Source organism: Stomoxys calcitrans, chromosome 1 (genome assembly GCF_963082655.1).
Source record: "Stomoxys calcitrans chromosome 1, idStoCalc2.1, whole genome shotgun sequence".
Classification (NCBI taxonomy): Eukaryota; Metazoa; Arthropoda; class Insecta; order Diptera; family Muscidae; genus Stomoxys; species Stomoxys calcitrans.
The window spans coordinates 183,984,313-184,008,855 of record NC_081552.1 but is presented as its reverse complement, the minus strand read 5'-3'; the positions used below and the strand labels follow the sequence as shown (position 1 = coordinate 184,008,855).

Here is a 24,543-nt window from a genome sequence, read left to right as displayed (position 1 = left end):
ATAGCCCATCTTCGAACTTAACCTGCCTATAGACAAACAAGTAAAAAGGCGTTAAGTTCGGCCGGGCCGAACTTTAGATACCCACCGAATATCGAAGAGCTCAACTTAACTCACTGTCCCAAATTTCGGCGACATCGAACAATAAATGCGCCTATTATGGACCCAAAACATTAAATCGAAAGATCGGTCTGTATGGCAGCTATATTAAAATCTGGACCGATCTAGACCAAATTAAAGACGGATATCTAAGGGCCTAACAAAACTCACTGTCCAAATTTTCGGTGACATCGGACAATAAATGCGCCTTTTATGGGTCCAAAACCTTAAATCAAAAGATCGGTCTTTATGTCAGCTATATCCAAATCTGGACCGATTTAAGCCAACTTGAAAAAGAATGTCGAGGGGCCTAACTCAACTCACTGTCCCAAATTTCGGCGACATCGAAGAACAAATGCGCCTTTTATGGGCCTAAAACCTTAAATCGCGAGATCGGTCCATATGGCAACTATATCCAAATCTGGACCGATCTGGGCAAAATTGAAGAAGGATGTCGATATATATATATATATATATATATATATATATATATATATATATATATATATATATATATATATATATATATATATATATATATATATATATATATATATATATATATATATATATATATATATATATATGGTGGATATAAAAAAGTATCTGTGGAAAGTGTCAGATAATTATCTTAATTTTTAAAGCCTGTAGCTATATATTTCGATGTGTTGTAAACGGGATGATAAAATGAATACACCTCCATCCTTCGGTGGTGGATTGTCCAATGATAACCTGTATGAGTGTTTCAAGAGTTATGCGGAGGATTATAACGCAATGGGTTGTAAGAGAATCGTCGCTAAGAGTTGCTTTAACATCCGCACACGCAATGAATTGCCTAATGATTCCGTAGAAGAGTGTTTCACGACTCCTACAGAAGAACGATTACGAAACAACATCACAAATCTTGCAGGAGATTCAAATCGCTGGGACGAACTCTCTTACAAAATTATGAAAAATGTTTGGGGGGTATACATTTGTTGATTATATATTTTATTTGTAGGAGTGAATGTTTAAAATGCATGTGTGCGGTTATTCAAAGTTTTAAAGTGCCTACTACCATAAGGCCTTTGGAAGAAATGAGAAAATTTCCACCATCAGGTCAGATGTACACTTAGTTGCAGGTTAATGTATTTTATGTTGAACTAGCTGACCCGGGCACGCTTCGCTGCGCCTTCTTTTACTTTATATTGAACAAAAGTCTCATTGGAATGGTTATTTTCGACAATTAAAGGTCTTTTAGTGAAATACCATGCTAATTTGACTAACGGTTTAACAATATAAGTGCCTTTATCTGAATCCCATATGATCTTTATTGGTCTACGAACTTAAGTTTGGATGTAGGGTGTACTCCAATCTTAAAATACTTCATTTCAACCCGATATTCTCATGATGTCTGATTTAGTGGTGTTTTCGGGGGAGAGGTGGTCCCCCAGATACTTGGCCCTGAAAAAATATCAGCATGGGGCTCTTCTCTCAAATACCATTTATATAAACCCCATATTGCCATTGGCTTAAGAGGAGTTTACAGAATGAGACGTCCCCTAAACACATGGTCCCAAAATAGGTTATCAAATTCGTTTTCTAATCTTAAAAACCTTTAATTTGAGCCACATATTGGCATGGTCGAAAATTTTTTTTCCTTTGGGGGTGTTTTGGGATAGTGGTGATGCCCTAAATACATGGTCCTACATGTGGATATGAAATTCGTATTCTACTCCCAAATACCTTTATTTGAGCCCCATTTTGCGATGGTTACAAAATAATTGCTATTTGTGGGGTATTTTGGGAAAGGGGGTAGACCCCCAGAAAATTGGTCCCAAAAACGGTTATCAATTCTTGCTCTACCCCCCAATAACTTTCATTTAAGCTCCACATTGACATGGTCGGTAAATATGTCCGATTTAGGGGTGTTTTGGGGATTGGGGTGGTCCCCCAAACATTAAGCCCTGAAAATATATCAGCAACGTGCTCTATTCTCATATATCTATATATCATTTATTTGAACCCCATATTGTCATTGGCCTCAAAATTGGATATCAAATTCGTTATCTAATCTCATTTAAACTTCTTATTGCAAAATTCAGCAAATATGTCCGGTCTGGGGTATTGGTCCTAACAACTATGAATATTTAGTTCCACTCTCTTTAAGACCCAAATTGTTTTGGTGAGCAAATACGTCCTATTTGGGGGTTGTTATGGTGGTGGGACGTCCCCTAGACAGTTGGACCCTTATGTTGATATCAGATACGTGGTGTACTCCAACATATCTTTAATTTGAGCCCTAGATTTCCATAGTCGGCGTTCCCCCAAACACTTGGACCCATATTTGGATATCAGATTCGTATTCTACACTCAGTAAATTAGTCCAGTTTGTGGGGTGTTTTGGGGAAGGGGTGGACCCCTAGAAACGTGGTCCCACATTTGGATATCAGATTCGTATTCTACTTTGAGTCCCATATTGCCATGGTCGGTAAATATGTCCGATTAAGGGGTGTTTTGGGGCTTGGAGTAGTCCCCCTAGTACTTGGTCCGACAATTGAATATCAGATACGTTTTCTTATCCTAATTACCTTTCATTTGAGTCCCATATTGTAGTGATTGGTCTAAATATATGTTTAGTAGGTTTCAGGGTGGGGCAGCCCCCCTAGGTACTCCATCCGAAATGTAGATACCAAATTTTTATTTTTAGGGTAATATATGTGAGCACACAAAATTTCGCTTAAATCGCACCACCCATCTCCGAGATTTGGCGTTTCTGAAAATTAGGGTTAGGGGGAGGGTCCGCCACCCTTCAGATATCAAAAAATGTAGTACCCTATTTTTACCACGGGGTCATTATGCACCATCTGTGAAAATTTCAAGAAAATCGGTTCAGCCGTTTCTGAGTCTATAAGGAACACACAAACATACAAACAAACAAACCTACAAACAAACACAAATTGATTTTTATATATAAGATATTGTTGAGTAATTACGGTGTCTGTTTTTGTTTAGGGCTAACCAAGATACCCACATGTCCATACAAAATAGCATCTATGTGGGTATAGCTCCCATATTTGACTTCTTGAGTACTTAGAAATCTCAGTCGTTAAATGATTTATTGGGTTGCTCAAAAAGTAATTGCGGATTTTTTAAAAGAAAGTAAATGCATTTTTAATAAAACTTAGAATGAACTTTAATCAAATATACTTTTTTACACTTTTTTTCTAAAGCAAGCTAAAAATAACAGCTGATAACTGACTGAAGAAAGAATGCAATTACAGAGTCACAAGCTGTGAAAAAATTTGTCAACGCCGACTATATGAAAAATCCGCAATTACTTTTTGGGCAACCATAATTAGTGCCTAGCACTTGGATTTCAAGTGTTAGTGGGTGCATCCATTTCACCCAAATTTAAGCTGTCCCTATTCGAGAGAAGGCGCAAAGTAAAATTAATGACCGCACTCATGAATTATATAAAAGACCGAATTGAAGGCCTTTCTGTCCTGTCCATTATTTTGCCCCTGCGTTGTTTCTCTGGTAAACGCCATGCAAATGGCAGTAGTATTGGCCCCATTCTGCCGCTACACAGTGAATAAATCCCAACATTTTACGTCGGAACATATTTATTAACGTTTAATAATTTATTAAGTCTGGAGGTTACTGTCGATGTATTGCTCTCTGCCTGCGTTAGGGCTCTTTGGCCTCTTGGTCTCTGTACCTGTGTGTTGAACTGTGCACATGGGCTAAAATGTGTGGCATGTTTGCAAGCGTGTGTGGGTGCGTGCTGTATAGCCATTTGCCTTAATGGTCCCATGTCCGGATTGACACCATGGTTGAATTAGCGGCAAAGGTGTTTTGGACATTTTAGTATTCGTTTTATTGCCTCGGCCACCAGAACGCCATTAAAGTCCAACAAGTACAACAAGTCCTTTGACTAGAACACCGAGAGTTAACGTTGTAAGTGCTGTGAAATGTGAATTATTTGACTGGCTAGCAGGTGGTTCCGTTGGCTGGTTGGTCAGTTGAGCAACTGCCTTGGTCCTTGTGGAGTTGTTGCAGGCGTCGTCGTCATCGTTGTCATTGTCCGTCATTCGTACAGAGTTTTGTTAATCAATTTCTGGAAATCTTTTCAAAATTGCACGTAAAGACCATTAAAAAAATTAACTTGGTTGGAATGAAAATTGTCCGCTTGTCATTTTGTCGTGTGTATCTGGTGTTTCTGTGCTGTGTGTTTTAGTGACCATTGTATTACAAAGGACATTTGTGATTTTTCCCAAAAATGCATGACTTATAAAGACTCCTTAATAAGAAGACAAATATGATGAAAGACGATTTAGAATTGTGGAGCAGCGAAGGATCGGTGGATACGCAGCGCACACACTTGGTATTTGATGACGATTTGTTTTGTGTTTGTCTTAGTTGAGAATAATATTGCATGCAAAGTTACAATGCTTGCGACATGTGTTAATAGCAAAAAGTGGAATCAAAAGATTTGTGAGCGGTTTATGAAATTCAATTGCTCTCACCTTTGCTTTAAATATTGACCTAGGTTAGGTTCATTGGGTAGCCCAACATGAAAGTTGGGTTCACTCGAAGGAAAGTTTGGTCCATTGCGATATCAGAGTGAGAAAAAAAAGTATAGGTGAAAAGCAAAAACAGGGTGAGATATATAAGAAGTTTTCTAAGAAATACATTCACAAAAAAAGTAGGGAAAGGTCGAGCGCAGGCGACTATATAATACCATACACCATCGAGTCTAGCCACTACTTTTAATAAATAGAACCTTTTTCCAAATCTTGTCAGTCTTTAATTATGTATGCTTACTAAAATACCGAATAAATCAGCAAGATTTTTTTACAATAAGAGTCATATTCTGGCTGCCGAGGGCATAAAAGCAAATATCGGCTACAAAAAATATATACATGGGAGTTACATATAAATGTAGGCACTCCTGTAGCCGAGTTGGAAACGTAATTGGATTGCGAAAACGTGGGTTCCCATCTGAGGCCTTGGTCTGTTGCTACTGTGATACTACAATGGATTTAAAATTGTCTAAGTGATTTTGTAAAGGACTGCCACACTTACCTTATCTTACCTACATATCAAACTGCTCCGATTTTGATGAAATTTTGCGCACATATTGAGACGTCAAATGCCAAATTTTGTAAATATCGGACCAAAATTGTGGCTTCTGCAGCTTAAAAGGCCATATCGGATGAAAGATATATATGACAGCTACAACTAAATCTGAACCGATTTTGATGGAATTTTTCGCATATATTAGGATGTCAATAAATCAATTCGTGCCAAATTTGGTAAAGATCGAACTAAGATTGTGGATTCTGCAGCTTTGATAGGTCACATCGGATGAAAGATATATATGACAGTTATAAATCTAAATCTAAGCCGATTTTGATGAAGTTTTGCACACATATATGAGGACGTTAAAACAGCACATCAAGCCAAATTTGGTAAACATCAGATCAAAATGATGGTTTCTACAGCCTTAATAGGTCAAATCGGATGAAAGATATATAGGTGAGTTATATCTAAAACTGAACTGATTTTGATGATTTCGCACATATATTGGGGCGTCAAAAACAGCACATCAAGCCAAATTTGGTACAGATCGAACTAAAATTTTGGCTTCTGCAGCATTAGAAAGGCATATAGGATGAAAGGTATATATGGGAGCTATATCTAAATCTGAACCGATTTTGATGAAATTAAGTACACGTATTAAGAGGTCATACGAAATATCTTATGCATCATTTTGTAATGATCGGACCAAAAGTGTGGATACTAAAGACTGAAAGGCCACATCATATGAAACATATATATGCGAGCTATATCTAAATCTGATCCGATTTGCGTACGTATTAAAATGTCATAAAAAGCACTTCGTGCCAAATTTGGTAAAGATCAGACCAATATTGTGGCTTCTACAGCTTTAAAAAGGCATATCGGATGAAATATATATATATGGCAGCTATATCTAAATATGAACCTATTTTTACCAAAGTCAAAGGCGCTCGTCCTTGGACAAAAAAAGTTACTTGTGCAAGATTTTTTTGAAAATCGGACAACAAATGCGACCTGTACCTTGATTTCAAAAATATATGGAGAGACAGACAGACGGACGTGGCTAAATCGAATCAGAAAGTGATTCAAAGCCGATGGGTATAATTATCCAAGGATTTAGCACTTCTCAAACTACGCGTTACAAACAAATGCACAAAATTATAATACCCTGTACCACAGTGGTGGTGTAGGGTATAATTATGAAGCAAATGCCTACACAGAAAAAAATGAAAAAAAAATAAATACAAGAAAAAGCGTGCTAAGTATGGCCGGGCCGAATCTTATATACCCTCCACCATGGATTAGATTTGTCGAGTTCCTTTCCCGGTATCTCTTTTAAGGCAAACAAATGATAAAAGAAAAAATTGTTATGCAATTGGAGCTATATCAAGCAACGGTCGAATTCGCACCATAATTGAATTAAATATTGCAGAATTGCGCCCTTTAGGGGCTCAAGAAGTAAAATAAAAAGATCGGTTTATATGGCGCTGTATCAGGCTAAAAAGCGATTCAGACCATATTTGATACGCATGTTGAAAGTGACGGAAGAAGCTGTTGTACAAAATTTCAGTTTATGGGACAATAACTGCGCCCTCTAGAGGCTCAAGAAGTCAAGTTCCCAATTCGGTTTATATGACAGCTATATCAGGTTATGGACCGATTTCGACTATGCCTAGTACAGTTGTTGGAAGTCATAACCAAACACGTCATGCAAAATTGCAGCCAAATCGGAGAAGAATTGCGCCCTCCTGAGGCTCAAGAAGTCAAGACCCCAGATCGGTTTATATGACAGCTATATCAGGTTATATCTTCTCTCCAAAGAGGAGTAGCACTGCGGCACGCCGTTCGGACTCGGCTATAAAAAGGAGGCCCCTTATCATTGAGCTTAAACTTGAATCGCACTGCATTCTTTGATATGTGAGAAGTTTGCCCCTGTTCCTTAGTGAAATGTTCATGTTCAAAATTTGCATTTGCATATCAGATTATAGACCGATTTTAACCAAACTTAGCACAGTTGTTGGTAATTATAACGGAACGCCTCGTGCAAAATTTCATACAAATCAGATGAGAATTGCGCCCTTTAGTGGCTCTAGAAGTCAAGATCCAAAATCGCTTTATATGGCAGTTATATCAAAACATGGACCGATATGACTCATTTACAATCCTCACCGACCTACACTAATGAGAAGTATTTAAGCAAAATTTCAAACGATTAGCTTTACTCCTTAGAAAGTCAGTGTGCTTTCGACAGACGGACGGACGGACAAGGCCAGATCATTTTAAAATGTCATGACGATCAAGAAAATATATACTTTATGGTGTCTCAGACAAATATTTCGAGGAGGTAAAAATAGAATGACAAAATTAGTATACCCCCATCCTATGGTGGAGGGTAAAAAAATTAAAAAAATAAATACAAGTAAAAAGGCGTTAAGTTCGGTCGGACTGTACTTTGGATACCCACCACCTTGGGCGTATATGTAAACGACCTTTCGTCTTAATCCGGTGAAAAAGGCATAATTTATAACCCCGTAGCAGCTATATCGAAATATGGTTCGATTTCGACCAAACTCGGCTCGGACATTGAGTGGTCTTATATGTACGAGTCATTGTTCAATTTTATAGAACACAATATTGGTCAATTTGGTAGCTATATCGAAATATAGACCTATTGAAACCATATACGATAAAGGTGTCGAAAAGCCTAACATAAGTCACTGTGTCATATTTCAGCGAAATCGGACTATAAAAACGCCATTTATGGGTCCAAGACTTTCAATCGGTCTATATGGCAGCTATATCGAAATCTGAATCGATCTGAGCCAAATTGAAGAAGGATATTGAAGGCCCCAACACAACTCACTGGCGCAAATTTCGGCGACATGGGGCATTAAATGCGCCTTGTTTGGGCCTAAGACCTTAAATCGAGAGATCGGTCTATATGACAGCTATATTCAAATATGGACCCATCTGGACAAAACTGAAGAAATATGTCGAAGGGCCTAACACACCTCACTGTTCCAAATTGCAGAGAAATCGGACAATAAATGTCCGACAGACAGATGTCCAGGGGCCTAACACAATTCACTGTCCCAAATATCTGCGAAATCGAACAATAAATGCGCTTTTAATGGGCCAAAAATCTAAATCGAGAGATCGATGTATACGCAGCTATATCCAAATCTTTACCGATCATTGCCAAATTGAAGAAGGATGTCGAACGGTCTAACACAACTAACTGTAACCAATTTCAGCAAAATCGGATAAGGAGTGTGCCTTTTATGGGCCTATGACCTTAAATAGGCGGATCGGTCTATATGGGGGCTATATAAAGATATAGTCCGATATAGCCCATCTTCGATCTTAACCTGCTTATATATAGACAAAAAAAAAATCTGCAACGTTCCAGCTCAATATCTCGATTTTCAAGACTGTAGCCTTATTTCAACAGACAGATGGACAGACGGACGGAGATGGCTAGATCGTCTTAGATTTTTAAGACGATCAAGAATAATTATACTCTATAGGGTCGGAAATGGATATTTCGATGTGTTGCAAACGGAATGACAACATTAATATACCCTCATCTTTCGGTGGTGGGTATGTCTGTTGAAGTCGCATTACAGTCTTTAACAAGTAAAAGCGTGCAATGTTCGGCCGGGCCGAATCCTGGGATCCCACCACCATGGAATCTCCAAATAGTTTATAAAAAATAAATTCAATTATACATAAATTTAATTATATTCTGCATACCAAACTTCTGTCAAAACAGCAACAATAAGAGCTGCTAGGAACCGCACAAGGATGATCGAGAGACCGCTTTACATGGTGGCTATATCAGGTTATAGACCTATTTGGACCGTACTTACCACAGTTGCTGGAAGTTATAACGGAACACCACGTGCAAAATGTAGGCCAAATCGGACAAAATTGCTGCTTATAATGGCTCAAGAAGTCAAATCGGGAGATCGGTTTTTATGTGAGCTATATCTTAATCTGAACCGATATGGCTCAACGACCTACATCAATATATAGTATCTGTGCAAAATTTCATACGACTAGCTTTACGCGTTGGACTGCTATCGTGATTTCGACAGACGGACGGTCGGACGGACGGATACGGCTAGATCGATACAGAGCGTCGAGACGTTCAAAAATATATGTATATTTTATGGGGCCTTAGACTAATATTTCGAGTCGTTACAAACGGAATGACTAGACTAGTTTACCACCATCCTAGGTGGTAGGTTTAAAAATAGAGACATTGAGCTGAAATTTTGCACATATTTTTGTTTTATCCATAGGCAGGTTAGGTTTCAAGATGGGTTATATTGGACAATATCTTGAAATAGCCCCCATAAATACCGATAAGCCGATTTCAGGCCTTAGACCCATTAAAGCCACATTTATTATCCGATTGTGCGGAAATTTTGAACAGTAAGTTTTGTTAGGCCTCTCGGCATCCCTGTTCAATGTGGCTCAGATCGGTCCAGATTTGGGTTAAGCTGCTTTATACCGATCTCTCGATTTAAGGTCTTGGGCTCATATTGTACGATTTGGTACAGCGGGTTGTGTAAGGCCTGTCGACATCCTTGTTCAATATGACCCAGATCGGTGCACAGATTTGGTAATAGCTGCCTTACATACCGATCTCTCGATTTGAGGTCTTGGGCACATAAAAGGGCCACATAAATTTGGGACAGCATGTTATGTTAAGCCATCCATATATATGGCAACCATATCCAAATCTGAACTATTCTGGACCAAACTAAGCGAGAAATTTGGAACAGTAAGTTACTTTAGGTCTCTCGTCCTTCCTTGGTTGATTTGGGCCAGATCGGTCTAGATTTGGATGGTCATATATACCTGTTTACCGATTTAAGGGTTTCGACCCATAATATGTGAATTTATTAACCGATTTTGTGGAAATTTAGTTCAATCGTTCTTGTAAGGCACTTCGACATTCGTACCGAGTATGGTGAAGATTGGGCTATGTTTGGATATACTTAGATATAGCTGCCATATACAAATGCGCAATTATTGTCCAATTTCGCTGAAATTTTCACAGTGAGTTTTCCGGGTGGGAATTACTGGCTCAGCGCCCTAACCGCATGTGTTATGTGGTGTCGCACATGCATCCCTCGATTTGCGAGCGAGCGATTTGCTCTCCTCCAGCCACCCCTAACCAGGTGACAGGTGCTAATGTTGACCTATTGAAACATACACGGCGAGGTGTTTAATAAAACCCACTGATAAATGTTAGCAAAGTCCGACAATAAATGGGTCCTTTATGGGCCAAATTCAGCACAACTTACAGTGCTCAAGGATTCGCGTAAAGATGGACATTGCTAAACCGTATCAGGAACAATTTCTGAGTCGTACCATAGACAGCACCGTAGCCACAATATTGACGCTAGTTGCAGTTCAAGTTTTAACCACGAATACCATATAAGTGTGTGCTTTGTTTACGAATTTCGTTGAAGGACGTAAAATAATCCTCGACTTTATTCCATAGAAACTACTACATTCAACTTTGGACATCGTGTCGACACGGGTTTTGGTTAACTGATCGTCACAATATTTCATATTTTGCTTTCTGGGATCAAAAGGAAAAAATTGGAGGGTAAGAGTTACACTATGTGCAAACAAAAAAACAAAAATGTCTGTTACATAAGATGGGAAAGTCTAACCCATGCCTTTCGTTGGTGGGTAAATAATGCATAGATCCTCCAACATTTATATAACGTGAGATTCACCTATGCATACTTTTCGTTATAGCTCTTTAGAGACTTACTGAGGGCATAGACGGGTTATTTTCCAACCAATATTGATGACATTTGCAATATTGAACTCTCTTCTTACGTTTATGCCATGCACGGCGTACGTAGGTCTACTTTTCGATATAGACCATTTGATTTTGATGAACTATAAAAGGGTGTACCAAAACTTCTTCTCCTTTAGTTTTGGGTTTGCCATAACCATGGAGTCAATGCTCTTAACCCTGAGACTTCAGTTTTTATTTAACTACACTCAAACTACATAAAGCTTTTCCACGAGCACCCATCCTTGTTTCAGCAATATAAGATTCTTTGAGATTATGTTAAGAGAGGTGTCTCCGATTTTTACAGTTGCAATTTGTGGTTTGAAAACAGAATTGAGACACCATATAAGCATAAAGCTTAAAATGTTATTCTTGAAATAAAGTCGCTGATAAATCTTAAATTGTTTCATTACTATGCGTGTTATGGTGTGGAAGATCGAACGTTTCAACCACTTAGCAATCATATGACAGCTGAAATGAAGCAAAGCAACAATAAGATTACATGCAAACCCCCCCCCCCCCCCCCATGTTATGTTTTGAACTTGTACTTGTACAAGACGAGTACGAGTAAATCACCAAACATGGCAATGTAAATTTAAATCAAACTGACATAACGCCACAGGCATGTGAGGCACTATGGCGATGATGCTTCGGCGCTTGGGTGTAATGGAATGAATGCTTGTGAGGTTGTTCCATAGCTGGCAGTAATTTCACTCCAATGCCACCATCGAATGCAGGAGCAATTTAAATAATTTACAACATGGATTCGGAAATGTTTCTTCATCCACAAACGTGCTAACAGCCTTTCCTAATATCATTATCAAGTGTATGTGAATCCTCCATTGAAACACGGAAAAGTTTTTCAATGAGTGTCTTTGTAGCAACGTATGCTACGAGCATGTAGAGACGTATACAGAAAGTAGCGTGCCTTCATTGCATAGTAGACTAAGTCTATTTAGTGCTCAAAATGGAAATATGCAAAAATATTTATGGACTGGGATAGGTTAAACAGTCGGTTTGAAGCAGTTTTACTTTGGAATGTTTATACCCACCACCATAGAATAGGGATGGAAATATTGATCTAGGACCCCACAAAGTGTACATATTCTTGATCGTCTCGAAATTCTGATTTGAACTAGCCATGTCCGTCCGTCCGTCTGTCAAAATTACGATAGCGGTCGAACGCGTAGAGCTAGCGCTTGAAATTTTGCACAACTTCTTTATATTGATGTAGGTCGTTGGGGATTGCAAATGGACCATATCGGTTCAGATTTGGATATAGCTCCCATACAAACCAATCTCCCGATATGACTTCTTGAGCCCATGGAAGCCAGAATTTTTGTCAAACTAAGCTGAAATTTTGCATATGGTGTTCTGGTATGATTTCCAACAATAGTGTCGAGTACGATCCAAATCGGTCAAGAACCTGATATAGCTCCCATATAAGCCGATCTCCCGATTTCACTTGGGCTCATGGAAGCCACAATTTTTGTCCGATTTGGATGAAATTTTGAACATAGTGTTCTCTTATGACTTTCAACAACTGTGCCAAGTACGGTTTAAATCTGTGTATAACCTGATATAGATCCCATATGATCCGATCTCCCGATATGATTTCTTGGGCCCTGGAAGCCGTAATTTTCATCTGATTTGCCTGAAATTTTGTACATAGTGTTCTGTTATGACTTCCAACATCTGTGCTAGGTACGGTTAAAATAGGTCAAGATCATGATATAGATCCAAAAAAACCGATCTCCCGATTTGACTTCTTGAGCCCTTAAACTGCCAACTCAGCTACCTGGTTGCTTTATATATGTGCTAAATTGTACTATATATTTATAATGCTTCCTATTAGAACAGTTTTTCAAATAAATTCTTTGACATTGTGTCTTTGAAAGAAATAACATCGTAACACCATAAATTTGTGACTTAGCTCATGTTTCTATTATCGAATACCTTTGTTGTATCTCACATATATAGCCTAGAGGCTAATGTTTTATTTACCAATTCAGGATTTCCGGCAAAACATGCAACTTGATCGAAAGTGGATGTTCGTGCGCCTTCCTGTGGTTATCAAAATCTGAAAGGTCCAAGAAAGAAAACAAGTTCGGCCAGGCCGAATCTTGGGAACAACCCACCACCATGGGTTCTGCTAAAAATTTATGCAAAATAGATTAAGTTGAAGGGCATAATTTTATTCTACATATCAAACTTCTGTTAAAAATTAAAGCTTCTAGGAACCAAAGAAGGATGATCGAGAGACCGGTTTACATGGAAGCTATATCAGGTTAAAGTGGGCTAAGCCTGTTCACGAGGAAGACGAAGGTGGGCCAATTTAACGCACCACGTCAATACGACGATTTCGATATCTGACAAGGTGCGATCTTGGACGGGAAACTAAATTGGAAGTGTCATATTCAGGAGCGTACTGAGAAGGCTCACAGATGTTGGGCACTATGTAGACGGGCCGTTGGCTCGAAATGGGGCCTGAATCCGAGGATAGTCCACTGGCTCTACAGGAGCGTGATTAGACCAATACTAACTTACGCCTCAGTAGTTTGGTGGACTGCTATGGAGAAAAAGTGCAACATGGTTCAGAGAACATGTTGTCTTGGCATAGGCGGAGCGATGAGTATCACGCCCCCTAGGGCACTGCTGCCATCGGCACAGTCTTGGATTGACGGGACCCTAGTATTGCCATCTGGAAGATCATGTTACACGGATGGATCAAAGCTAGAGGACAGAGTGGGCCTGGGGGTATACATTGTATATCCAGGGACTGAGATCTGTTTTAGACTGAGATCTGTTTAAGACCGAATACGGTCCTGCAGGCGGAGATCCGGGCGAACACGGAAAGCATGAAGTGGTGTGGTGCTAACGCGAGGACGTCGAGTGTGAACATATTTACCGACTGTAAAATTGCCATAATGGCAATAACAACCAGGACGGTAAGGTCACGAACAGTCTTGCAGTGTAAGAAGGAGATTAACGCCTTCTCTGAGGATGGAAAAATCCGCATCGTTTGGGTGCCGAGCCATAACGGAGTAAGGGGATATGAAAGGGCAGACGATTTGGCAATGAAGGATAGAGGACTGCCGTCAATAAACTTGGTTAAGCCGAAGTCTTTCGGGACGACGCGGTCCGTGTTAAGGGAGTGGGCGACGAATGCGCATGCAACATTGTGGAACAGGAATTTCTAACTTAAAATTTTCTTTTTAGAGGTTACTTTATAGTTTTGAGAGCGCACAACAAGCCCATTACTGGCTAAGGTGTATGTCCATAGTGACATGGGGCGGATTAATATCTGCACCCCCTTTTCAACCTAACCTAACCTAACATACTCTATAGTTTTTAGAGCGAACAACAAGCCGATTACTGGCTTAGGTGTTTGTCCATAGTGGCATGGGGCGGATTAATATCTGATCTAACCTAACCATATCAGGTTATTGACTGATTTGAACCGTATTTAGCTCAGTTATTGAAAGTCGTAACAGAACACCGCCTGCAAAATTTCAGCCAAATCAGACAAAAATTGCGGCTTGTAAGGGCTGAAGAATTCAAACCGAGAGATTAGTTTATGTGGGAGCTATATCAGGTTAAAATCCGATTTGGACTGTATTAAACACAGTTAATGGAACACTATGCGCAAGATTTCAGCCAAATCGTATAAGAATAGTGGGTTCTAGGGGCTCAAGAAGTCAAATCGGGAGGTCGGTTTATATGGGATCTATATCAGGTTATACACCGATTTCAACCGTCCTTGGCACAGTTGTTGGAAGTCATAACAGAACATTATCTGCAAAAGTTCAGCCATCTCGGACAAAAATTGCGGCTTCCAGGGGTTAAAGAAGTCAAATCGGAAGATTGGTTGATATGGGAACTATATCTAAATCTGAACCGATATGACCTATTTAAAATCCCCAACGACCTAAATCAATATTAAGTATCTGTGCAAAGTTTCAAGCGGCTAGCTTTATCCGTTCGATATCTCTAGATCGAATCAGAATGTCGAGACGATCCAGAATATATGTACTTTATGCGGTTGCAGATCAATATTCCGAGGTGTTACAAATGGAATGACTCTACTCCTATGGGAGAAGCCATTGTACAAAATTTCAGCAAAATTGGTTAAGAATTGCGCCCTGTAAAGGCTTAAGAAGTCAAGATCCCAGATCGTTTTATGTGGCAGTTATATCATGTTATGGAGGGATTTAAACCATACATAGAACAGTATTTGGAAGGCATAACAAAACACTTCATTCTAAATTTCCGCAAAATTGGATGAGAATTGCACCCTCTAATGGCTCAAGAAGTCAAGCACCAAGATCGATTTATATGGCGGCTATATCTGCTTATTGACCGATTTGAACTATATTTAGCACATTTGTTGGAAGTTTGAAGAAAATACTTCATCCTAAATTTCAGCCAAATCGGTTAAGAATTGCGCCCTCCTATAGCTCAAGAATTCAAGATCCACGATCAGTTTATATAGCAGCTATATCAGGTTATGAGCCGGTTTGAACCATACTCAGTATAGTTTTTGGAAGCCAATACAAAACACTTCATGCAAAATTTCAGCCAAATCGGGTAAGAAATGCGCCTTCTAGAGGCTTAAGAAGTCAAGATCCACGATCGGTTTAAATGACAGCCATATCAGGTTATGAGCTGGTTTGAACCATACTCATCACAGTTTTTAGAAGTCAATACAAAACACCTCATGCAAAATTTCAGCCAAATTGAATTAGAATTGAGTCCTTCAGTGACTCAAGAAGTCAAGATCCAAGATCGGTTTATATGGCAGCTATATCAGGTTATAGACCAATTTGAATGATACTTAACACTGTTGTTGAGAGTCATAACATACCATTCGTGCTAAATTTCAGCCACATCGGATAAGAATGCCGCCCTCTAGTGACACAAGAAGTCAAGATCTCAGATCAGTTTATATGGCAGCTATGTGAAAACATGGACCGATATGATAAAACGTATTTGTGCTAAATATCAATCGCTTAGCCTTACTCTTTAGAAAGTTATATATATTTATGGGGACGAAAGTTATATATATTTATTTATGACGATCAAGAATATATATATTTATAGGGACGAATATTTGGAGGAGTTACAAGCGGAAAGAGGAAATTAGGTGGAAGTCTGAACAGAACAATACATCCAAAATTTCAGCCAAATCGGACAAAAATAGCGGCTTGTAAGGGCTCAAGAAGTCAAATCGGGAAATCGGTTTTTAAGGAATCTACATCTAAATCTTAACCGATATGGTCCATTTACAATCCCCAATGACCTTTATCGATATTAAGTATCCGTGCAAAATTTCAAGGGGAGCTTTGAGCGTTCAATCTCTATCGTGATTTCGAAAGGCGGACATGGCTAGATCGAACATTGGATGTGCAGATTACCCTCATTACGTCAATTCCGGTGAAAAATGCAACATTTATGAAACCTTAGCAGCTATTATCGATTATGGCTCTTTATCTATTATGACCTGAAACCTTAAATCGGTAGATTGTTATTTATGACGGCTTTATGCAAATATTCACCGATGTGGACAATATGAGGCACAAATGTCGAAGAGCCTTACACCACACCCTGTGCCAAATTTGAAATAATAATGAATAATAATTAATAAATGCACCTCTTATGGTCCCAAGAATTTAAATCGGGAGATCGGAATTTATGGCGGCTATATCCAAATATAGTCCGATCTGGACCATACTGGGTACGAACGTCAATGGGCTTAACAGAGCTCATTGTACTAAATTTCATTCAAATGGGATATTGAATGCACTGGGCCCAATACCATAAATTGTGAGACCGGTATGCATGACAGCTATATCCAAATAAAGACCTATCTTGACCATATAGGGCACAGATTTCGAAGAGCCTAACACAGCGCTCTGTGCCAAATTTCGCAGTAATCAGTGGAATTAGAGATCGGTATATATGTCAGCCATATTTGGATAAAGCCCGATCTAGACCATATTTGGGTACGAACGTGAAGGGGCCTAATATAACTCACTGTGTCAAATTACTGCGAAATCGGTTAATTATTGCGCTTTAATGGGCCCAAGAACTTAAATCGGATTATTGGTATATATGACAGCTATAGGGTTTTTCAAAAAAATTCAGAAAAATGCATTAAATCTTTATTGAAATCGATAGTATGGTCCATATGATTTAATGTTTGAAGATTATTTCATGCAAATGTTGACCGTAGCTGCGCCTCAAATGGTTCATCCGCTTAGTCCAAATTTTGACATACTCTTTCCAAATTTTTCGGCCGGTGTCTCACAATGTTGTCTTCCAATGCATCAGTTGAAGCGGGCTTGTCTGTAGAGACATGAACTTTAACATAGCCCCACAAAAAGTAGTCTTAAGTCATTAAATCGCACGGTTGACCGGTCCCGAACATCAAATAAAATGTACACCCAAAATAAGTCCATTGTTACGTGTGCTATGTGGCATGTGTTGAACCCACATGACATGCAAGTCAAGCTCTTGCATTTTGGGGAAAAAAATTGGATACAATCCCACGGTAGCGATCGCCATTCATAATAACGTTACGATTCGCATCTTCTTTGAAGAAGTATGGTCCAATGATGTCACCAGGATATATGGAACAGGGATGTTGAAGAGCTTAATACTGCGAAATCGACATGGCTAGATCGTCTTAGAGTATTACGTCAATCAAGAATACTATATAGGGTCGGAAATGGATATTTCGAGTTTTGTTATCGGAATGGAAAATATATATAACCCCATCCTTCAATGGTGGGTATATAAAACTAGAAACGTTTTCAGTTCGACTGCGCCGAATTTTGGGAACCTACCACCACAAATTCTGCTTAAAATTTACACAAAATTAAGTTTACTCTATGTACCAAAATTCTGTCAAACTAGGTAATAATTAAAGCTTCCAGGAATCGAACGATGTTAATCGAGAGATCGGCTTATTTGGGAACCAAATTTAAACCTTAACCGATGTGGCCCATTTGCAATCCCCGACGAACTACATCAATAGTAAGTATCTGTGCAAAATCTCAAGCGGCTAGCTTTACGCGTTCGACTGCTACCTCGACAGACAGACGGACGGACATGGCCAGATAGACTCAGAATGTCGAGACGATCCAGAATATGTATCCTTTATGGGGTCGCAGATCAATATTTCGAGGTGTTACAAACGGAATGTCTAGATAAGTATACTACCATACTACGGTGGTGGGTATAAAAATGCCATTATCCTGAAAGCCTATGTCCTCCTCTACAAATGTCTTAAACATTTGCTACCTTTGAGATTAACAGAAAAAAATTGTGGACTTATTTCCAATAGAATAGACATCGTTTGTAGGGCATGAAGGGAAACCGATGAGACGTTAGCACATTTGCATAGTCAATACCCAAAGTTCATGAACTGAACTAGGGGCATAGATGACTTTGGGATTAATTTTCGGATTTAAAGCGCCCAACAAGCGGATTACTGGCATGGCATGGGGCGGATTAAAATCTGGCCATGCTTTCAACCTAACCTAGGCTAACCAACATTTCTCACTTCACCTTATTTCAGTTTTGAATTCAGTGGTCTGTCTCAACACCCAAAATAATCTGTGTTTGTGCATATGGAAACTTTTTAGTGATTCTCTGGCTGATCGCTTAGACTTTTCCCAGCCCCTATTTTACCCACTACATACTCGCTTGTAATCCAATAATCGAAAAATACACCCAAACCAAAACAAATTTAAACCTGGCCCCTCAAAGACTACAATGCTTGTCTCTTCCCACGGCCATAGGTGGTGTCAAGTCATTCGTGTGCCGAGTAATTTGAGTTTATGTAAATTTTGTTGATGTTTTCTCTTTGCCGCCCCGTAAGGATGTTCTTGTCTTTCGGTAAACGGCGTTTTAGAAATGATTCTTGTTTTGTATATACCGTGTTCCCGTTTTATGTAAATTTGTTTGTAGCATGATTACATTTTGTTTTTGTCTTGCGTTTGCATCTCAAGTTGTGTTAAAATTTTCTATCCTGTCTTTTATTTCCGCCTTTAGAGTGTTGCAATGGAGACGCCTTTGCCGATTTCCTCAATGTCGAATGGCAATAGCATTGCCTTACAAAGGGACGATGAGTATCGGGAACGCATGCTGAGGAGTAAGTAAATGGTCGCATAGATTTTAATTGGAGACACATGGCGTTTCACAAACTCTAATACATGGGTGTTTGTGGGTGTCTTAACTTTGCTTTACCGTTTCTTTTGCCATCTGTTTTGGATGCTGCTCCATGTGCTCGTTAACATGTGATGTCATGAACTGTGTGACTGCCTTGTAACTTGGAATGAATGAACTGATTTTGCTCCTAAACTGCTCTAATTAGTACGAAGGTTAAGTAAGTATAGCAATATTTTGTAATAACATTTAAAATGCATGAAGTCTATGAAAATTGGGTCAGCTCTGGCAAAAAAGAATCACCAATTTGTCATACTTAATGACAAAGATGTGGTTTCTTCTAAGGAGAATTTATGCAAATTATCAAATATTAAGCCACATAAAAGGCGTCATGGCAGTTGAGGAGTCATTGCATCAAACTATGTAAGACGATAAGCATTTTCATAATGCGCAAACAGACACTACCTTACACGTTTAATTTAAATAGAAAAATTCTTCAAACGTTTCTGTGAAAGTTTTGTTTATAGAAACTACTAGCTGGACAGGGCCCGCCCCGCTGTGCTTTCTTTCACTCTCTTATTTTATCAGAGCCCTATACTGACACTGGCAGGAAATAAGTCCTGTTTTGGGGTGCATGTACGGCCTTTCAGATATTTCTCCCCAATGTGGATATCATTTTCGTGCTCTACTCCCAAATACCTTTCATTTGAGCCTTATATTTCTGTGATCGGTAAATATATCCGGTTTTTGGGGGTGAAGTGGACGCCCATATTCGTGATCCCGTCTCAAATACCTTTCATTTGAGCCACATATTGTCATTATTGGTTTATATTTCCATTTGAAGGGTTTTGGAGGTGGAGCGGGCCTCCTAGATATCCCGCCCTAAATAAGGATACCACATTTCTGTTTTTGAATTATTATAAACAAACCAAATTTCGCTTAAATCGCCCCCTCATCTCCGAGATCAGACATTTTTGAAAAAGGGTAAAGGGAGGATGCGCCCATTAAAGTTTGGATGTTAGATTTACTTCATTCTCTTGGTTTTGGTGGTGGATTAGAGTTGCCAAACCCTTTGCCCCGAAAGTGGATATTAGATTAAAACACCAAATTTAAGCTACATATTGCTATAGTCGGTATATATGTATAATTTAGGGGAATTTTATGAGGTGAGACGTCCCTGAAACTCTTGGCCATAAAACAGATACCAGATTTGAGCCCCTTTTTGCCATAAACCACAAATATGTCCAGTTTGAGGGGAATGCCGGGTGGGGTAGCCACACACGCTACTCTCAAAAATTTTTTTTTGAGCCCCAATCGCCATTGGTTTAGTGGGAGTTTATGGGGTGAGACGACCCCCAAACACTTGGATGTCAAATTCTTCTTCTAGTATCAAATACTTATCAATTGTGTGCCTCATTGCCATTGTAGGCAAACATGGTCGGTTTGAAGGGAGTTTAGGGGGCGGACACTGAAACAGTATCTGCATCGTGGTAGAGCACGATTTGGTTTGGCCCCATAATGTCAAACATTTTGAAGGTGGCTATCAAGATATTCAGGGCAACGGGTTTCGTATAGATCCACACAAAATTATTATTTTGTGGTTGTTTTGGTTATCTACATTCGAAATCATATTTCAAAGCTACCAGTCGGGATACCACATTTCTAAAGATCCGTAGATCCTCCTGCGTCTATCCCAATTTGAGGGTAAACTGTGTACTCTACTACTACTAATGCTATTGTATTGCTGTCCTCTTCTATCCTGATCGGCCTTCATATATTATTTTAAATTCCTTTTATTTGGGTAGGATAGTGGGTGGTGGATTGCCCTCTAACACATCCTTTAATTTGAGTACAATTTATTCTCGGTTGTCCTACATGACAGTTTGGTGTTGTTTTTATCGCCCCGACGCTAAGACCCAAAAGACAATTTATGTCCTTTATTGTCGCTATATACATATCCTGCTGAACGGCAGGACGGCTGGACGTGACCCAGATCGATCTACAGTGCTATTGAAGGGTATTTAGTGGGTGGGCCGGTCCCAGACTCTATCCTAAATATGTATACCAGATTCTTAGTCAACTCCCAAAGGCCATTCACGCCCGTTTAAGGGGTTTCGGGATTGGGGAGGCCCTGTAGACACCCTGGACCAAATTCTTATAACAGATGTGCACTCCACTTCTAAACACCTTTTATTTGATATCAATATTGTCCAAATTGGTAAATAAGCCCTGCTGGCGGGTTTGGGGGGTGGGGAGGCGTTTCAGATACCAAGGAACATATTTTTATGTCAGATTTTTACTCTACTTTTAAATAGCTGTCATTTGATATGCTTATTGTATCAATTGGTAAGTATGCCTTGCGTGGGGGTTTTGGGGGGGTGGGGAGGCCTCTCAGACACCAAGGAATACATTTTTATGTTCGATTGGTACTCTACTTTTAAATACCTTTCATTTGATACAAATATTGCCCAAAGCGGTGAAAGAGTTTTCTTGGGGGGTTGGGTGGGGGACCCCCCGTATACTTGGGGCGAAATTTGTATACCAAGTTCATACTCTTCTTTTAAATACCTTTCGTTTGATTCCCATATTGTCCCAATTGGTAAACAATTCCGAGCGGGGTGGTTTTGGGGCTTGGGAGGCGCCTCAGACACTAAGAGATACATTTTTATGTTCGATTTGTACTCTACTTTTGAATACCTTTCATTTAATACCCATATTGCCCAAAGCGTTGAAAAAGACCTGTTGGGGGTTTTTTTGGGGGGTAGGGGACCCCTTTGAACACTTTGGGCGAAATTTGTATATCAAGTTCGTACTCTATTCTTAAATACCTTTCATTTGATACCCATATTGTCCCAATTAGTAAACATGTCGGCACGGGTAGGTTTTGGGATGGGGCGTCCCCCCAGGTTATTGGAACCAATTTCGTGTTTTTGAGATACCATTAAGTGACATACAAAATTTCGTTTAAATTGGTGCTCCCATCTCCGAGATCTGGCGTTTTTGAAAACTGGGGTATGGGGGAGGGTCCGCCCCCCTTCAGATATCAAAAAATGTAGTACCCTATTTTCACCGGGGGCCCAAACTCTACCATTTGTGAAAATTTCATGAAAATTGGTTCAGCAGTTTTTGAGTCTATACGGAACAGACAATCAAACTAACAAACAAAGCGCAACAATTTCATTTTTATACCCTCCATCATAGGATGGGGTGTACTAATTTCGTCATTCTGTTTGTAACACCTCGAAATATGCATCTAAGACCCCGTAAAGTATATATATTCTTGATCGTCATGTTATTTTAAGTCGATCTAGCCATGTACGTCCGTCTGTCCGTATGTCCGTCTGTCCGTCCGTCCGTCCGTCCGTCTGTCTGTTGAAAGCACGCTAACTTTCGAAGGAGTAAAGCTAGCCGCTTGAAATTTTGCACAAATACTTTCTATTAATGTAGGTCAGTTGGTATTGCAAATGAGCCAAATCGGTCCATGTTTTGATATAGCTGCCATATAAACCGATCTTGGGTCTTGACTTCTTGAGCCTCTAGAGGGCGCAATTCTCCTCCAATTTAACTGAAATTTTGCACGTCGTGTCACTTTCAACAACTGTGTTAAGTATGATTAAAATTGGTACATAATCTGGTATAGCTTTCATATAAACCGATCTAAGATCTTGACTTCTTGAGCCATTAGAGCGCTCAATTCTCATCCGTTTTTGCATGAGGTGTTTTGTTGTGACTTCCAATAACAGTGCTAAATATGGCGCAAATCCAATATAAATACAAGGCGCAATTCTTATCCGAATGAACTGAAATATTACACAATGACTTCTACAATGTTCGGCATTCATTTATGGTCTGAATCGGGCTTTAACTTGATATAGCTCCAATAGCATAACAGTTCTTATTCAATATTCTATGTTTGTCTAAAAAGAGATACCGCGCATAGAACTCGACAAATGCGATCAATGGTGGAGGGTATATAAGATTCGGCCCGGCCACGCACGCTCTTTCTTGTTATATAATAGATTTACCCTTGAAATATTTATTAACATATGCAACATATGCCTGCCTCTTTAAAAGTTATTTGCCATTCTATTCTTTGAAAACAAAGCACTTACGTTAATGGTCTATAGCCACAATTATCCTGCCTGCTTGCTAGGTTATTTAATATTCTTTTAAAATTTGAAACACTGAAACTGTCAAACAACAATTACCAATTTGTATATTTACCTTCATGCACTGCGTCACGGAAAAACGCTTGCCCCTAAAAAAAGGAAAAGAAAATTAGCTCTTGAAATAATTTTGCTTTCAAAAAAGTTTGCTAATGGCTCTATATATATTTTGAATGCTTACGTCTTTGGATTTTAAAGTTTGTTTTTTTACTATAACGCAGAATAAGCTATAACAACTTTTTCATTTGATGAATTTTAAAATGGATATGCAAGTATTGTATATTAGAGCGTCCCAAGAAAAATAAAACAAGTTAACGTGCAAAGTTCAGCCGTGCCGAAACTTATATACCCTTCACCATAGATCGCATTTGTCGAGTTCTTTTCCCAATATCTCTTTTTGGGCAAACAAAGGATAAAAGAAAAGAATTGCTATAATGTTGGAGTTATATCAAGTTATGGTCCGATTCGGACCATAACCGAATTGAATGTTGGAGACCTTAGCAGAAGTTATTGTGTAAAATTTCAGACAATATGAGTAACCATTGCGCCCCTTAGGGGCTCAAGAAATGAAATAGGGAGATCGGTTTATATGGGAGCTGTATCAGGCTATAAACCCATTCGAACCATATTTAACACGTATGTTGAAGGTCATGGGAGAAGCCGTTGTACAAAATTTCAGTCAAATAAGATAATAATTACGCCCTCTGGAGGCTCAAGAAATCAACCATACTCAACACAATGGTTGGAGTTGATAATAAAACACCTCATGCAAAATTTCAGCCAAATCGGATATGAACTGTGCCCTCTAGTGGCTGAAGAAATCAAGATCCCGGATCGGTTTATATGACAGCTATATCAAGATATGAACCGATATAGCCTATTTACAATCCCAACCGACCTACACTAATAAGAAGTGTTCGGGTCAACACGGATGTCGAAAAGCTTAATAAAAGTCATTGGGTCAAATTTCAGCGAAATCGGATTATAAATGCGCCTTTTAAGGCCCAAGACCTAAATCGGCGGATCGGTCTATATGGCAGCTGTATCCAAATCTGGACCGATCGGGGCCCAAATTACAGAAAGATGTCGAAGAGCCTTCCACAACTCACTGCCCCAAAAATGTTGGCGAAATCGGACAATAAATGCGGCTTTTATGGGCCCAAAATATTTAATCGATATATATGTATATATCGCAGCTATATCAAACTTTGGACCGATCTGAACCAA

At 39.2% G+C, this 24,543-nt stretch overlaps 1 protein-coding gene across 3 annotated transcripts in view; it reads left to right on the top strand.

Annotated features, from left to right (window-relative positions):
* The first annotated feature begins 3,951 nt into the window (after positions 1-3,951).
* Positions 3,952-24,543, top strand: part of LOC106095118 (band 7 protein AGAP004871) — a 62,576-nt gene continuing 41,984 nt past the window's right edge. The window contains exons 1-3 of one of the 3 annotated variants that reach the window (XM_059360793.1): positions 3,952-4,035; positions 19,037-19,136; positions 19,359-19,370. In XM_059360793.1, the coding sequence (XP_059216776.1) occupies positions 19,046-19,136; positions 19,359-19,370 (103 nt within the window). In that variant the 5' untranslated portion in view covers positions 3,952-4,035; positions 19,037-19,045. Of the gene's footprint in view, positions 4,036-4,074; positions 4,463-19,036; positions 19,137-19,358; positions 19,371-24,543 lie in introns of those variants that run through there. The other 2 variants (XM_059360795.1, XM_059360792.1) reach the window with 2 other exon arrangements.